The sequence below is a fragment of the Amphiura filiformis genome, chromosome 11 (genome assembly GCF_039555335.1).
Source record: "Amphiura filiformis chromosome 11, Afil_fr2py, whole genome shotgun sequence".
In the NCBI taxonomy this organism is placed as follows: Eukaryota; Metazoa; Echinodermata; class Ophiuroidea; order Amphilepidida; family Amphiuridae; genus Amphiura; species Amphiura filiformis.
This window is the reverse complement of record NC_092638.1, coordinates 58,903,461-58,922,301: the sequence shown is the minus strand read 5'-3', so window position 1 is coordinate 58,922,301 and position 18,841 is coordinate 58,903,461. Positions and strand designations below refer to the sequence as shown.

At 36.6% G+C, this 18,841-nt stretch overlaps 1 protein-coding gene across 6 annotated transcripts in view; it reads right to left on the bottom strand.

Annotated features, from left to right (window-relative positions):
* LOC140165082 (uncharacterized) overlaps window positions 1–18,841 on the bottom strand; it is a 56,303-nt gene that overhangs the window by 24,758 nt on the left and 12,704 nt on the right. For 2 of the 6 annotated variants that reach the window (XR_011860625.1, XM_072188505.1), the window contains exons 6-15: window positions 16,658–16,931; window positions 15,616–15,867; window positions 8,209–8,411; window positions 7,589–7,847; window positions 6,382–6,585; window positions 5,730–5,926; window positions 5,188–5,446; window positions 2,193–2,408; window positions 1,175–1,371; window positions 605–863 (exon numbers count right to left, since the gene is read on the bottom strand). Coding sequence is in view for 5 of the 6 variants with exons in the window: in XM_072188505.1 (XP_072044606.1) it covers window positions 605–863; window positions 1,175–1,371; window positions 2,193–2,408; window positions 5,188–5,446; window positions 5,730–5,926; window positions 6,382–6,585; window positions 7,589–7,847; window positions 8,209–8,411; window positions 15,616–15,867; window positions 16,658–16,931 (2,320 nt within the window). In the remaining variant the exon portion in view is untranslated. The remainder of the gene's footprint in view (window positions 1–604; window positions 864–1,174; window positions 1,372–2,192; window positions 2,409–5,187; window positions 5,447–5,729; window positions 5,927–6,381; window positions 6,586–7,588; window positions 7,848–8,208; window positions 8,412–15,615; window positions 15,868–16,657; window positions 16,932–18,841) is intronic. The other 4 variants (XM_072188508.1, XM_072188506.1, XM_072188507.1 and 1 more) reach the window with 4 other exon arrangements.

The window sequence follows — 18,841 nt, the reverse complement described above, 5'->3', positions numbered from 1 at the left end:
GATGTCACTACGGACCACAATGGCCTCATCCCAAGGGCATAGTCCAATAACCTCAATTAAACAATCATAGTGCAAAATGTACCTCATGTTGCAGAGCATGAGTTTTTGTACCCGAAGTTTCAAAGGTCATTCAATGAATGTACAAATGTATTGGGGTTAAAGAAGTGTGTACTAATAGATGAGAATGTTTTGGATCCTAGTGTCACTTTTTGTTACATTTTGTAATATGTCATACCAAACTTTATCACGGTTCGCAGGGCGTGGCTCGTAGTACACAACTGATGTTTCTAAATCATTTCAAAATTCATTTTCTAACAATCAAGGAATTAAAACCTAGAACTTGAAGAAACCCAGTGTGTATATAAGTTATATGTATTATAGGTTTTGGAAATGAATTATGTGTTTGCATTTGATTTGGCAAATGGCTGTACCGACAGTATCGACATCACGTGCCTAAGTTAATAAGCCGAACTAAAACAAAATGTTAAACATATTGATTGAAACAAAGGTCTAAGATTTAAAAGATGTTAACGATTTACACTTGATACTTGATGTACTTAAAAACCTAGGCTTAGCATATCACTAACTAAAGCTCACAGCATACCTTTGCAATTTGCAAATGGTGAACATCCAATTAAATGATGTGGATTTGGTGAGTTATCATACTCAGACTCAACACCTTCTACATCGAAAGGCAGTTGTGGGTAGAGTGGAACAGGGGCATCTCCCTTGCCGAATTCCATACAAAGGTATGTCATCTGTGTGCAGGTTGCATTGGTACCATCAAGGGCATATTCGATGGCTGGAAAGGTGGCCTCAAATCCTCCAAAAAGCGGTGGCCTCCTTACTGCTGTACTCAGAACCTGTAAAAAGAATGCAACATTTTGGTAATTCATCATTTAATGTATTTCAAGTTTGTCTTTTATTGTAGCTACTTTTGAAATATGTTTTGTGTAGATTGAATTTTATCGCATACTTTAATAATTAAAATCAATTACCATGATTACGCTGGGCATCGATCATAAGTACAGACGTTATGGAAGTTAAAAGTTAAAATTAAAGGAGTAATCAGTGTGTGGAATTTTGAGATGGCTGTGATCTGCTGTGTTTCTAATGTTTGTAATATTTCCATGATTTCCATAAATTTCTGATTAGTAATCGGTGATTTACTTGCCTGTTCTTTATAGCCCACACGTTCTTCAGAGCCATCGTCATTGGCGCTGACCCACATACCGACTTTCCATAGTCCCGTGCCTTCAACTCCCTGACCTCTATTGTTTATCTTCACGTTAAGATTAACAACCAAGTCATTGGCCGTATTCTCAAAGATGGTGCCTGGTGTTTCTGGAGTTACCTGCCATACAGGTACATCTATAAGTGCAAGAAAATATAGTTTAACATGTCTACATAGTTATGACTACTGTCATGATTAACTGTTTATAGGACTGGCCATGGCCCCAGGGTCCGTTCGGTTTCTGAAATGCACCCGAAAACAAGTTCAACCAAAATAAATTTACAATTTGTTAGAAAGTGGTTAATTTGAGCTTGCTTACAGAACCACTGATTGGTTAATTACATGATATACTCGTACGAGTAACCAATCAAAATAGAGCTTAATCCCTTTCAGCTATACCGGAGCGCATAAACATCCCAGCAAACACAAAAATGTTTTGAAAACGTTTTGTACATGTTATAGTTTGGGTTTTGGTTTAGATAAAAACGTTTTAATAACATAAAATGTCGGGTTATATAAAGGTCATGGAAACGTTTTAAAACGTTTTGCATGAAAACAAATATTTTTAAAATGTTTTCAAAATGTTATTGTAGAATATTTTTTGGCAAACATATTTCGCCAAATATATTGTCAACACTTCAATAACATTATGTTAGAATATTTGCAGTAGGTTGTCAACAAATGTTTTTGAATTTCATGAAAACATTTTATACCTTTTGTATGTCCTTTATATAACCCGACATTTAAACGTTTTCTGGCAACCTTTTCTAACCTTTTGCGAATGATGTCGAAAACGTTTTGTGTTTGCTGGGATGGTGCTAGAAATCACATTTTATTCTTTATTCTAGTTCTCAATCTATACTTGTGTGGGCAGAGGCGGCAACAGTCATGACTCGCACATGCACGACATGTCCGAATATACTTACTGTATGGACAGACATGTCCGAATTATACTTACAGTATGGACAGAAATCGCAGCATTCATCAGGATCCGTGATGGGTTCGTCACAGAACGTAGGTTGGCAACTCTTGATGTCACATTTCACAGTTGAGTTATCACAATAACATGTCGTACATTCGTCTATTCTCAGATCGTCGCCATGGAGTATTGGGGTTCCCCTGTAACTACATGGTAAGAGGCCCTTACCGGGGCCCTTACCAGCTGCCGTTCTAGCTGTAATGACAAACAGCAAAATGTATGATTATAAAATACGTTTATTTTAAACACGAAAATTAAAAGACACAACTGTTAATACCACCAACTGAAAAAAAATACAATAGCTATGGATTGACTCGTAGTCTAGCGTCGTATAGGGCTATATAATTTGAATTGTCATTTTCACATTTATTCAAATTTAAGTAACACCATATTAAAGAGAACACAAAAATATAATATGTGGAATCGAACTGACGTAAGAAATCCAAATTCAGAATCAGAATTCAGAATTGGGGAACTTGAAAGTGCCCGAAAATCGCCAACAAATGGATTTTGACACAAAATATTCGAACAACCATAATCTTTACACAAACTTATTATATCATAATAATCTGGAAATGATGGGCACGCAAATAAGTGATCTGGGTTTGGTGAGCTATCAGTCTTAAGCGCGCTTCAGACTCCGTATTGTACGTACAATTGTATGTACAATACTTTTCGTGACGTCAAAAAGTATTACACGTGCAATAAATAGTATGTACCGGGAAAATATATATTGTGCTACAATCATTGGTTGCTTAATTGATACGTAGTTGCCAAATTTCTAAGAGTGGTAAATTTAGTGAGTGTTCGTGCACGGAATGATGAACATCTTTTTATGTCTTTTTGTATTCAACTGTACTTAATATTAAAAGGCCTATTAATACTACATGTAACGATATCATATTAATAATATTAACATTGTAATAATAATATAAATGGCACATTCAGTTCTTATTTATTTATTTATAGATTTATTTATTTAGGCCTATTTGTTTATTTATTTATTTGTTTATTTATTGATTTATTTATTGATTGATTGATTGATTGATTACTGATTGATTAATTGATTTAGCGATTCATTTATACTGACATTTAGTCATATATTGATTTAGTCAGTTTCTTAAGTATTATTTGTAGGCCTGTGTATTTATTCTGGTTTTGATTTGATTGATACTGATATTTTTATTGTTTTTTAAAGTTTTGGCATATAACATTATACATTATAACACGTTGTGTTATGAATTTGCAACAGCTTTTTACATGTTGATATCGTTGAGGCATGTTATGATGGTGTATGTTATTGACCTACTTATGATCATCCCAATACATCCATAAACGTGTTAATGTGAAACGAGATTACTTGAAATATATATTTCAGAGTTGAAAGAGTTTCAACTATACGAACATAATTCTGAAATATGTCTCTCTGATTGGTTGATTGTCAAGAGGATTACGGCATCCTCAAAGCCTCTTGCTGTAATTCTCTAATCGATATCTATTATAGGACCGATCTTTTGAAATCCATACAACCGTGTCAAATGAAATAGTCTCGGATCATAGTTTGTGGACGATACAACATTGATACGTCAGATTTCGGAATTGTATTAAAAATAGGCACAAATCACATTGAACAGGTTGAATGCTGGCAAAAGTAGATAAAATAACTATGGGTCGAATTTACATTAATCAGTGTCCTGGGCCAGGATAACATTTAGGACTCCTTCGCATTCTAAAACAATACTTTGAACACCAAATGTCCTTGCTTTCATTTTCTCATTTAATTTGTTTTAATTGTAATTAATTTCTTTGTCCACTGGCTCTGTGGTAAATCCGGTATTGCCAAATATTTATCGTCCATTACCCGTGTAACATCTATTTATTTATTAAAATGCACCATCTATTAAATTCCTGTAATACAATGTATAGGCCTAGTGTATTTGATAACAAATTTGTTTTTATTTTTATTGGAATTTGGGTGCCATTACACGATTTCATATATGTTTGGGCATGGCGGAATTAGTATATGATTAAAGATAGACATACTCTTAGGCCCCCCTTTTTTAATGTTTGTACATTATTAATATTAATATTTATGTACAAAATGCAAACGAATGTATATATATTTGATTGTTTTGTAAACATTAAATTTGATGTTTACTCATAATTATGTCTGGAAAGTCAGGGAAAACTAAGTAGCATCGGTATTTAGTTTCCTGGGAAAGTGGATCAGATGAGCAGTGAGTAAAAGCATTCGCCCTAAATCTTTATTTGATTTTTATTTTTTTATGAATTTATTAGGCCTACTGGTAAAGTGCAGAAAAAACCTCAAAACGCACTCTAGGATTTTTCATCAGCAGCAGTAGAAATTTATCTTGCATAGATTTTCTGGTGTCCTCGCTTGGATTTAGCAAACAATGAACCGTCAGGGTTATAGCGCGTTATTTAATCTGATTCAACTAGTCGTGGCACGTATATTTATTGCACGTGTAATACTTTTTGACGTCACGAAAAGTATTGTACATACAATATTGTACGTACAATACGGAGTCTGAAGCTCGCTTTAGACTCGACACCCTCTAGGCCTACTTCGAATGGTAGGTGAGGATAGGTTAAAACACGGTTCGCAGGGCGCCGTGGCTCGTAATCATGGTAGTGGAAATCTGATGTTCAACAAAATTCATTGTTTAACAATCAAGAAATCAAAACCAAGAACTTGAAGGTACCCAATGGGTATAAGTTTATTATAGATTTTGGAAATGATTTATGTGTTTGCTTTTGATTTGGCAAATGGCTGTACCGACAGTATCGACATCACGTGACTGTCATCAGAAATGCACAAAGTTACACAATAAATTAGGTCTAAGTTAATTAGCCGAACTAAACAAAATGTTGAGCATATTGATTTAAACAAAGGATACTTGATGTACTTAAAAACCTAGACTTAGCCTATCACTAACTAAATCTCACAGTATACCTTTGCAATTTGCAAATGGTGAACATCCAATTAAATGATGTGGATTTAGTGAGTCATCAAACTCAGACTCGACACCTTCTACATCGAAAGGCAGTTGTGGGTGGAGTAGAACAGGGGCATCTCCCTTGCCGAATTCCATACAAAGGTATGTCATCTGTGTGCATGTTGCATTGGTACCATCAAGGGCATACTCGATGTCTGGAAAGGTGGCCTCAAATCCTCCAAAAAACGGTGGCCTCCTTATTGCTGTACTCAGAACCTGTAAAAAGAATGCAACATTTTGGTAATTCGTCATCAAATGTATTTGTCTTTTATTGTAGCTACTTTTGAAATATGTTTTTGTGTAGATTGAATTTTATCGCATACTTAAATAATTAAAATCAATACATGCACCATTATTACGCTGGGCATCGATCATAAGTACAGACGTTATGGAAGTTAAAAGTTAAAATTAAAGGAGCAATCAGTGTGTGGAATTTTGAGATGGCTGTGTTTCTAATGATTTCCATAAATTTCTGATTAGTAATCGGTGATTTACTTGCCTGTTCTTTATAGCCCACACGTTCTCCAGAGCCATCGTCATTGGCGCTGACCCACATACCGACTTTCCATAGTCCCGTGCCTTCAACTCCCTGACCTCTTTCGTTTATCTTCACGTTAAGAGTAACAACCAAGTCATTGGCCGTATTCTCAAAGATGGTGCCTGGTGTTTCTGGAGTTACCTGCCATACAGGTACATCTATAAGTGCAAGAAAATGTACTAAGTAGTTTAACATGTCTACATGGTTATGATTAACTGTCATGATTAACTGTTTATAGGACTGGCCATGGCCCCAGGGTCCGTTCGGTTTCTGAAATGCACCTGAAAACAAGTTCAACCAAAATAAATTTACAGTTTGTTAGAAACCGGTTAATTTGAGCTTGCTTACAGTACCACTGATTGGTTAATTACATGATATACTCGTACGAGTAACCAATCAAAATAGAGCTTAATCCCTTTCAGCTCTACAGGAGCGCATAAACATGGTGAATTTTTAAAGTTATTAAGCAGGTGCTAGAAATCACATTTTATTCTTTATTCTAGTTCTCAATCTATACTTGTGTGGGCAGAGGCGGCAACAGTCATGACTCGCACATGCACTACATGTCCGAATATACTTACTGTATGGACAGATATGTCCGAATTATACTTACAGTATGGACAGAAATCGCAGCATTCATCAGGATCCGTGATGGGTTCGTCACAGAACGTAGGATGGCAACTCTTGATGTCACATTTCACAGTTGAGTTATTACAAGAACATGTTGTACATTCGTCTATTCTCAGACCGTCGCCATGGAGTATTGGGGTTCCCCTGTAACTACATGGTAAGAGGCCCTTACCAGCTGCCGTTCTAGCTGTAATCATGGTAATGACAAACAGCAAAATGTATGATTATAATATACGTTTATTTTAAACTCGAAAATTAAAAATACAAAAATGTTAATACCACCAACTGAAAAAAAAATACAATAGATATGGCTTGACTTGTAGTCTATGGTCGTATTTGGGCTATACGTCATCAATTTGAATTTTCATTTTCACATTTATTCAAATGTAAGTAACACCATAAAGAGAAAAATATAAATTATGTGGAATCGAACTGACGTAAAAAAAAATCCAAATTCAGAATCAGAATTTTGAGAGAATCGCCAACAAATGGATTTTGACACATAATGTTCGAACAACCATAATATTTACACAAAATTATTCTATCATAATAATCTGGAAATGATGGGCACGCAATTACGTGATCTGGGTTTAGAAGCTATCAGTCTTCGACTCGACACCCTCTACTTCGAATGGTAGGGGAGGATAGGATAAAACAGGGGCATCTCCCGTGCCGAATGCTACACATAGATGCTGAGCGCAGCTGGTTATATTGGTACCATCAGGAGTGTCTTATATCCTACCGACACTTTAAGAAATTGTCTTTATAGTCCGATTGTTAATTTTCGTTTGTTTTGTGAGGTGTCATGCCAAATTATCGCGGTAGTAGTGGAAATCTGATGTTCAACAAAATTCATTTTTTAACAATCGAGAAATCAAAACCAAGAACTTGAAGGCATCCAATGGGCATAAGTTTATTACAGATTTTGGAAATTAATTATGTGTTTGCATTTGATTTTGCAAATGACTGTACTGACAGTATCGACATCACGTGACCAACTGTCATTAGAAATGCACAAAGTTAGACAATAAATTAGGTCTAAGTTAATAAGCCGAACTAAAACAAAATGTTGAACATATTGATTTAAACAAAGGTCTAAGACTTGAACGATATTAACGATTTACACTTGATATTTTGATTTACTCAAAAACCTAGACTTAGCCTATCACTAACTAAAGCTCACAGTATACCTTTGCAATTTGCAAATGGCGAACATCCAATTAAATGATGTGGATTTGACGATTTGTCAGTCGCAGACTCAACACCTTCTACAGTAAAAGGCAGTTGTGGGTAGAGTGGAACAGGGGCATCTCCCTTGCCGAATTCCACACAAAGATAGGTCATCTGTGTGCAGGTTGCATTGGTACCATCAAGGGCATATTCAATGTCTGGAAAGATGGCCTCAAATCCTCCAAACAACGGTGGCCTCCTTATTGTATTACTCAGAACCTGTAAAAAGAATGCAACATTTTGGTAATTCGTCATCAAATGTATTCTAGTTGGTCTTTAATTGTAGCTACTTTTGAAATATGTTTTTGTGTAGATTGAATTTTATCGCATACTTTAATAATTAAAATCAAGCTATATTCTGCTTAAACCACTTTGTCAAACGTGGTAACTTCCGCCCTATTCCGCTGGGCATCGATCATAAGTACAGATGTTATGGAAGTTAAAAGTTAAAAGAGCAATCAGTGTGTGGAATTTTCAGATGGTTGTATTTCTAATGTTTGTAATATTATGCGCAACTTAATTCGGCATGATTTGCATAAATGACTGATTAGTAATCGGTGATTAATATATGCTTTCTTGCCTGTTCTTTAAAGCCCATTCGTTCTCCAGAGCCATCATCATTGGCGCTGGCCCACATACCGACTTTCCACAGTCCAGTACCTTCAATTCCGTGACCAAGACCTCCCTGGTTGATCTTCACGTTAAGATTAACAAGCAAGTCATTGGTCGCATTCTGAAAGACGGTGCCTGGCGTTTCTGGAGTTACCTTCCATACAGGTACATCTGTAAGTGCAAGAAAATTTAGTTTAACATGTCTACATGGTTATGACTGATTGACTGTGTCCGTTCGGTGTCTGAAATGCACCCGAAAGCAAATTGACGACGAAATAATTTTACAATTTACAATACGGTATGTTAGAAATTGGTAATAGCCTTCACTATGAACCACAATGGCCTCAGCCCAATGGCATAGTTCAATAACCTCAATTAAACACTGGTAGTGCAAAATGGACCTCAAGTTGCAGATTATGAGTTTTTTGTACCCAACTTTTCAAAGGTCATTAAATGAATGTACAAATGTATTGGGGTTACGAACTGTGCTCTGATAGATGAACATATGTTTTGCATTCTAGTGCCTCTGTGTGCCGTCAAGACCTCTAGATAGACTCTCAAACGGATTGCTTTCCCATGTCGATGGTTGTGATAAATACTATTGACCATCTTACAGGTGTTGGTGAACCGTGTAATAATAGTTCCTATATTGACCCTTTTCCCTCCATCCCACAATGCACTATTCCAGGGAGGTATGACGTAGTTCATCAACCTCATAGATCGTGTGCATCTGATGGTCTTTGCCAGGCCTTTGCAATTATTTTGTCTTAATATGGGCATACTGATTCCATATATGCGGATTATCGTAAAGGCCATCGATGTTACTAATTATGCAATTATTGAATACACGAGTAATGCAGTTACGGAGCGATGCAGAACATCTGTGTAAGAGATTCTGTTTACGTCTTATTTTCATCTCCGAAAAAAAAAGTGAAACGGACGCCGACAAAATATCACTGCGTGTCCCGTCATTAGTTTTTCACCATTAGGTCTATAAAATGTATAGAAAGTTAGGTTTCAATAGCAGGAAACTTTTTTGGCGACGACACCATGTCCATAAGGCATAGAAATGTTGTTGTTTTTGCCCCCGAAAGGTGTTCGTGATCGCGCGTCATTATCGTGATGATCGGGGATTCCTTTTTTGTGATGAATGCACCAGCCGAAATGTCCGTATTCCAGAATGTAATGCACATAACTCTGTACTCCCCCGGAGAGATGATGTATTTTGCAACACTCATACCCCCCTGGAATAGTGCATGATGGGAAAGAGGGAAAAAGGTCTACTGTGACCTTCTGAGGTCTTGTAGGTGCGTAAAAGAATTCATCGGATCCGAACTGTTTGTATTTTGCTTTTATTTTTCTTATGTAAATATCAAATTAATATAATGGAGCGTTGGTGAATTTTTAAAGTTATTAAGCAGGTGCTTTAAACATTTTATTCTTTATTGTGTGTTTGGGTGGAGGAACGACAACAACACACCAACAGATGTCTCATGTGTTTCTTGTATACAAAAAAGCAGACAAACGAAGTATTTTTGGTCAGTGACACTTTCAAGATATGTAAAGTGTGTGCTAATGATGACACCTATTGTATTTGAATCGTACCAGAGATGTAGAAACAGAGAAATTAATTAAAAACCAAAACACCCAAAAGTACAGCAAAGGCATTGAACAGCTTTCCGGTCACCCAATACTGGTTGCTAATTATGTACATCGGCAACTCTTTTATCCCGACCTATTCTACACTAAAAGGCGTTGCAGTGGGTGGGTATTTAACATATGGGTGTATGTTTGCCGTACTCATGATGTTTTGAGCTCTGATATGGGCGCTAGAGCCGAGATAAATCTGGCTAGATCTGTCATTTTGTCTGCATACCCGGTAACACTGAGACTAGGTCACTAGATTATACGGAGGTCAGACTAGCATTGAACCAATCAATTTTGATCAATTCCAAAGTATAAAAGTGTCGCTGGATTTCATTGGCTCGCTCTAGAGTCGCCTGGGTTTTATACTAATTTATTGTGCATATCTCCACGCCGCCGACAGACTTGATAATTGGTAAACACATCTGACGGCACAAGTCTGCCTGTTGCATAGCGAAAGTTTGACCAATTAGCGGCGTGTCCACCTTCACAAGCAGCATGACGTAAGTTTACATTACAGCCTATTAGCATTAGCATAGTGACACCCTCTCATGTCTCGAACATGTATCTGATTTTGTAAATGGTACAATTTTTCGTTCCAGGCTTCGTTCTCTGCTTGCAATGTTTTGAATTATGTTATTAGGACATTATTCAAGTTTGGTAAAGAGTATTAACTAGGATTGCCCATCACTGAGACGAAAACTTGGAAACAAGGATATATTTTAAGTCTTTCAAGTAAAGGTATGAAAATTTTCGCAGTGCAAATTTCACGTTTTATCTTAATAAATGTTCATAATTGACTAACAATAGGTCTTTTCTTCTCTGATTTATTGTGACTTGTCGGCCCGCTTGTCGGCAAATTTTATAGTTATATGTTTGATAATAAAATCGCTAAATTGTAATCTTCTTTCTTTCTTTTTTTTTTTTTTTATGAAGCTCATCCAGATTTCAAAATCAGTACAGAAACGTAATAGGCCTAATTAACTTTTTTTTTTATCAAGTATTAGCAAACGAATTTTTGTTTCATCTCTGGATCACCCCCGTAAGTTAACTAACTTTTCATTCATATGTTAATTAGAAGTAAACAAAATAGTAAATAAATTAAGTAAACATGCGAGAACCCGGAGCGAGAACCATTACTTATACTAGTAAAAATATAAAACATTTATAGGCCTAGACTCAAATTTGAAGTTGATTCGCGTAGAAGAATAAAACAAAAATAATAAAGAGAAATACAAGAAACAAAAAAGAAAGAAAAGAAAAAGAAAAGAATGGACAGAAAGAAACCAAGAGAAAGGAAATAAAACATTTACATTCAAACAAACCATCAATTGCTCACACCGGGAGATCACACATCGATTACACGAGTACGGGAAATCCCCTCGTAGGCCATTTAAACCCAACGTGGTTGTTTGTTATGTATCGAGCACGCTGATTGGCTTAGCCATTGTTTTAGTAGTTTATTCGACCAATCAGAAAATTCGTACTTCGCTTCACTGCCAACAATTATGTGCTGCCAAACCAGGCCGTCGCATTCATTGATTGGCTTACAATTTAGAAAAATCGTCTGTGCAACCAATCACAAAACGGGTTATGGAGCACGTCGGTATAACAATTTTGCCGATATTAAAGGATCTCTGATTGACAGCGTGTGTGTTTATTTGGGAGCAATACATGAATATCGGGAGATTTATCCGCACTAAAAAGAACTCATACGGGGGAATTAATGGCTGCAGGACTCAAACAGGGGATATAGCACGATTAGTTTGTAAGCTTTTGCCAGTACTTGTTGCCTGTCATCATTTATAAATAACTGTAAACGTATACTTGGTTCATGAGTTGTTAAGCTTAAATTTATTAATTTTCATGATTTGATATTGTAAAAGCCTGTAGTTTTATCATGTCATATTCAATGATTCTGTCATGGCAGGAAAAAGTGGGCAATACGGGAAGCTCATTGCAGGGAAATGTTTGGTTTTTGACAAAAAAAAAAAGAAATACATAAGAGAAATATGTCATACTGGAGGAAATTTGGTAAAACTGGAGGGAAATTCTGGATTGCTTGCAGGGAAAAAAACATTCTGTGTCTGGAACCGATTCATGGATTCGGCTCCAGATGCGTCGTCTACTCGGTCTGTTTCAAAGGCAACTCTTTTGATCGATACGTACAATTGGCAATACGACTCTGACGGGATTAAGGCAGTTAAACTTCGTCTCATTGCCATTTTGAAACAAAAATTTACTGAGACACATTTTCACAAAGAAGATTTTGAACATTTCTGGATATATTTCTGGAGGCTCCAAATAAGGACTCAGATTGCACCAGAGAGCATCTAGAACCCAGAGCTGGACCCCGGCCGTAAGGACTTCGTGCTATGCGCTCGTGATGTGCGCTTCACGCACATATTCGATTCTATATGAGAATCAATTGATTCTCGCAAAATATCTTCAGGAGAATCAACCTTGATTCTCCTCACCTCCAACGAGTCTCAGGCCCTGGCTCGCAACACACATATAGACCATTTACAGTTTGAAAATTAGATTCCCAAAAATTTGGCATGTTCAAAGGGGGGGCAAGCGATTTTGGCCAGCTGTTCGAAATTTTACTCCCGGGGGCTCATAATTGGCTCAATTGGTGCATCACAAACTTATCTATTTAGACATAATCAGAGCACTTTGATTTTTTTTGGATCCCCATAGAGACAAAAACGTGACATTTGACCTTTTTGGTTATGACTCAAGAATGGTACGTCCTAGATAGGTCAAACTATACAATTTCTGAATGCTTGAGGGAGTCTAGGGGAATACATTGGAATGGTTTTTACAACAATTTGAGCAAGTTTGAAATTTGACCCTGGGGTGCAATTTTAGGTGCTCAAAAGTTGAGCTCCTGAATAATTCCAGGGGAACAAATAATTGAGCTCCTCATATTTTTTTAAACAAAGGACTGAGGAACGCATATATATGACGGCAATTACTGACATTTTTGTATTGTCAAATGTTCAATTCTTCATTTTGTCACCAACAATATTAACACAGGCAATCATTACGGTACAGATAAACTTTAACTCAAATATTACACTATCTTCCATGATGATTTTGAAGAACCATTAAAAACATACACCATGCTGTTGTTTTAATGTAAGATGAAATATTTCTATATTATTTCAACTAACATGCCCAACTGAAGACTAGCCAAGTATCAAAATAGTTGTCAAAATTTCAAAATTCCATTCATATTTCTATTTTTTCATGATTTAAAAGTGTAAAAAACCTATGAAAATTCCAAATAGTAATAGAATTTTTGAGACATGCACTGCATTGGGGTAATTAAAAAAGTTTACACTTATTTTCATATATTCTTTAACCATGTTAACAGTCCATGCTCATATGTTGTATTACTTCCTGAAAGACATAATCCGAAAAGCGTAAAACACCTTAAAATTATGTTTTTCTTCCTAGGTCTACTGTATCACTTCTGTTTTTACACCTTCTAATAAAACCAAAAAAACAGTCAATATCAATTGCCGAAACTCGAAAAACAATCTACAATTATATTAATATTGTCTCGCCTGATAAGGCAGGAGACTATGTAATCACTTTTCCGTGCGTATGTGTGGATGGTGTGTGTGTGTGTATGTGACAAATTTGGTTAAAGTTTTGGTTAAAGTTTGCTTTCCGCCTATTTTCTCGGAGACTATGAGTCGCACGTGCCTCAAACTTGGTGGGTGGGTGCATCTTGACCCGAGACAACCGGTTTGTATTGGTTAGTGAGTCAAGGTCACTGAGGTCATCTAGGGGTCATCTGAGGTCAAATTAGTAAAAAGTGTCGTATGGCCATGAAACTTGGTGGGTACAGTCAACATTTAAAGCCAAATTTTTGGAAGGTCATTTCAAGTCACCAGAGGTCATCTGAGGTCAAATTAGTAAAAACTGTCGGATGGGTATGAAACTTGGTGGGTACAGTCAACATTTAAAGCCAAATTTTTGGAAGGTCATTTCGAGGTCACCAGGGGTCATCTGAGGTCAAATTAGTAAAACAATCGTATGGGCATGAAACTTGGTGGGTACAGTCAACATTTTAAGCCAAATTTTTGGAAAGTCATTTTGAGGTCACCAGGGGTCATCTGAGGTCAAATTAGTAAAAACTGGCAGATGGGCATGAAACTTGGTGGGTACAGTCAACATAAAAACAGTCGAGTCGTATGGGCAGGAAACTTGGTGGGTACAGTCACCATTTTAAGCCAAATTTTGGAAGGTCATTTTGGGGTCACCAGGGTCATCTGAGGTCAAATTAGTAAAAACTGTCGTATGGGCATGAAACTTGGTGGGTACAGTCAACATTTAAAGCCACATTTTTGGAAGGTCATTTCATGGTCACCAGGGGTCAAATTAGTACAAACTGTCGTATGGGCATGACACTTGGTACATACAGTCAACATTTAAAGCCAAATTTTCGGAAGGTCATTTCGAGGCCACCAGGGTCATCTGAGGTCAAATTAGTAAAAACTGTTGCATGGGCATGACTCTTGGTGGGTACAGTAACCATCAGCCAGATAATCGTGCCCAGCCGATAACCGCCAAATTCATTTACCTCTACCAAAAGTAATTACAAATGCAGGCGGTCGCAAAAGTAGGCGAGACTCGTGGTTCGAGAACCGCCTTGTGTTATTGTTGTATCCATTTTAATATTTAACTCTTCTTTAAATGTTTTTGTAAACACTTTCATAGCAATATCCAACTATGTCATCTCTCCATATTCAAAACCAAACAGTTTAATTTCCCAATATTACCAAATGCCCCACCCATCGACTCGTCCAAACACACAAGGTTCTGAACAGAAACAATATACAACCAGCTACAACCACACAGGTTTTCCAAACAATACCACTCTCCATCTAACACCAACATCAGCTAATAACCGCCAAACCCGAGAACCGTGAAAGCCGAGAACCGCTCTAGTTCTATATAGTTCTCAATCTATACTTAGGCTACAGTGTGGGCAGAGACGGCAACAGTCATGACTCGCACCTACACTACATGTCTGAATACACTTACTGTATGGACAGCAAAGATCTTAAAGCTAGATGAGAATTAGTGTACATGTTCACGTAACCTCCTTCAACTCATTTGCATAGAATTGGATACCAGGATCGTATTCTGATTCGTTGAACTTCTAATTAGCATACTTTTGGATACCTTCATATTTGGATTTACCTAATTATTTATTAATGACGATTACATCATGACGTCATTAGAGCTTGTCACTCGTCCGATTCGAAACACGAAAAACATTTGCACTTTTCTTTCTATTAACGTTATATCGTGAATTACCACATAGCGGAGGTGTTAGTTTTTATTTACGGAAAACATTCCTGGAGATGACCCCATGTTGACAATGGAGAAAAATATGCTGTATATTAGTTTTGGAAAGGGTCCGGCGACGGTCCGCTATGTTTTTCTTCAGATTTTGAGGTCATTTAGTAGACTTGCTTACCAGTCGTTTTCATTATCCTAACTACAGTTTGCACATTGAAAAGTGAACTTCGACATACGTGATGCGAAAAATAATCTTGCCGTACCTTTTTGGATTTATTTCTCAGCCGGGACGGTTACGTTTGCCGCAACGCATCGGTATATAGGGATGACCGGTTCTTGTAGCTTCTTGTGTATATTAGAATTCTGTGATGGACCACAGATGGATGGACAGACATGTCCGAATTATACTTACTGTATGGACATAAATCGCAGCATTCATCAAGATCGGGGCGCGTGATGGGTTCGTCACAGAACGAAGGCCGGCAACTCCTGATGTCACAACCCTTGAACATGGTGATGTCACAACTCTCGTCGATGTCGCATTTCATTGTTCCGTTATCACAAGTACATGTCATACACAAGGCTACTTTAAATGATTCGCCATGGAGGAATATTAGTCCCCCGTGGGTACATGGTAAGATACCCCTACTAGCTAGCGTTCTAGCTGCAATGACAAACAGCAAATATGTAATATTATAAAATACGTTATATATAATGTAAATATATAGTAAATAACATGAATAATGTGTCCTAGGCAGTATAATGGGTTCGACTGCGCCTCACCCATTATTTACGTTTTTACTGCCTCGGACACATTATTTGGGTGTAAAGGATAATGCATTACAATTTATTTCTTAAATATAGTCAGTCAAATACAAGTATAAATAACATCGTACATGGCAGACAACAATGATAGGTGTTACTATGGACCTCATCCCAATGGCATAGTCCAATATAACCTCAGCTAAACAATCATAGTGCAAAATTTGACCTCAAGTTGCAGAGTATGAGTTTTTGTACCCAAAGTTTCAAAGGCCATTCAATGAATGTACAAATGTATTGGAGTTAAAGAACTGTACAGTAATAGATGAGAATGTTTTGGATCCTAGTGTAACTTTTGGTTACATTTTTACCAAAATTGATCACGGTTCATTTCAAAATTAATTTTCTAACAATCGAGGAATGAAACAAAACCAAGAACTTGAAGAAACTCAGTGTGTATATAGGTTTATGAATTATAGGTTTTGGAAATGAATTATGTGTTTGCTTTTGATTTGGAAAATGGCTGTACTGCCAATATTGACATCACGTGACTGTCATCAGAAATGCACAAGTTAGACAATAGATTAAGTTAATATTATAAGCCGAACTAAAACAAAATGTCAAAGCACTTGATACTTGATGTCCTTAAAAACCTAGGCTTAGTCTATCACTAACTAAAGCTCACAGTATACCTTTGCAATTTGCAAATGGTGAACATCCAATTAAATGATGTGGATTTGGTGAGTTATCAAACTCAGACTCGACACCTTCTACATCGAAAGGCAGTTGTGGGTAGATTGGATCAGGGGAATCTCCCTTGCCGAATTCCATACAAAGGTATGTCATCTGGGCACAGGTTGCATTGGTACTATAAAAAGCGTACTCGATGCCTGGAATTGTGAATTGATAGCCTCCAAAAAATGGTGGTCTCTGAATCGTTTGTCCAGCTTGTCCATGTGTTAACACCTACAAAAGTAATAAGTAGGGGTACAAACGTCTTTTAAACCATCAATATCAACCATATTCGATGTCTGGAAAGGTGACCTCAAAACCTCTAAATATTGGTGGCCTAATTGTTTTTTTAATTAAAATCTTTTAAAAGAATGCAATATTTTTTGTTACTTTTATAATGTGTAAAAAAGGGGAAGTGGTTTTTCGCCTGGTCATCAAATGTATATCTATTTTGACTCTTATTGTAGTGACTTTTGACAAATTTATTTTGTAGATCGAATTTAATCGCATACTTTAATTTAACTTATTAAAGCTATTTTGTTCTAAACCATGTAGAATTCTGAGGTTACCTGTTTCTTCAACTTTTCTGATTAGGCAAAAAAAGAAGAAAAGCTTGTTTCCTGTAGCGCGCGCATTTCGTTTTTGACAACTAACAAAGAAAAAAAAAAAAAAAAACCCGGAAAAAATAGCAAAAAAATAATATAAAACACTACTGGAGTAAACATTTACACATTACACAACAAACGAGCATAGTGAAAAACTACTGCAGGTTGAAAGGGGTCATAAATATTCTTGAATATGAAGAAATATGATGTCGGAGAAACCCACTGTAAATTCCTATTCCAATTTGCAGCGAAAAGGGTATTTTTTTCCATTTTAAGACATGGATTAAAAAAAACCCGCATTTCGCATTTGACTTTTTGGACCTGCTACAGGAAACAAACATGTTTTTTTTGGCCTTATATCAACGAATATAGTTTCAAGTAATGGTAACTCAAGATCATTTGGTTACCAGTTCTTAACTGTGTTCTTACAACTGCATTGTTTACTTAAAATGTTCAATTCAAACAACATTGAGTTTGGCATAATTATAGTGTAACAAACTTCAACAAGTTTTCCCTTGTGATGTTTTTGCGATGATTACGAAAATAAAAGTTATTAAGCTTAATTTCGTGGGGGAGCGGTCAAATTGTTACAAATTCAAAATGGGTTAAGTTGGAATAATTTTTTTGGGTTTGAGTTACAGCAATTTCCTTAGGATCTAAGTATTTCCAACTTGACAAAAATGAGTTATGTCAACAGCATATTTGCTTATAAATTCAATATGTATGCGTGTATCCTATCTAGCTTAATTAAAGTACATTATATAATTATATAAGCTATCTTTTCCACTTGCAAAATCAACTACTCCAAACCACAAGTCCCTGTAACCTGACAATACTTTTCTAGCAAAGCAGAGATTCTGAGACAAGATATCTTACACTTCCCACAATGCATTTCTTCCATTCCAATTTTCTATACTGATTTGCAATCAGTGCAACATGGTCTATAGTGACAAAAAGTACCTCAATGAACAGCGGATATCCAGATCTTGCAAAAATATATTTATTTCTTGACTATTGACCATGCTTATCTATTCTCAACATAAAACACTGGGAATCTGTAGGTAATCATGGTAATAGACGTGTCATTTTTCTACACTTACACTACTTACACTTAGACTAGATGGGTTAAAATTATAGGTTTAAGCCTTTTAGTTCCCCATAATGAAGTGATGCAACATGTTGCATAGGATTCTGGGAAGGGTAAGATATCTTCTCTGGGTTCAATCCCGGAGGGGGTTCTTCCTGGTTGAAGGTATACGGGGATGTGCCACGGTTTTGGGGTAAATTTTGGCGATTTTGGTATATCGATGGGTGGGCTTTCAGTGAAGACCAATGCGCCCAATTGGGCGCATTTTGGCAAAAGTGCCCTTAAAGTGCCCAATTATGGCAAATGTGGGTGCTTTTTGGGTGCTTTTTCTTGAAAATTGGTATACTGATGGGTATCAAAAACAGCAAAAAGTAGGTATAGAGAAAGTCAGCATCCGAAAGTCTGCGTGGCACATCCCCGTAAAATTTTTTTCGAAGTACCCCCGGGTTCAA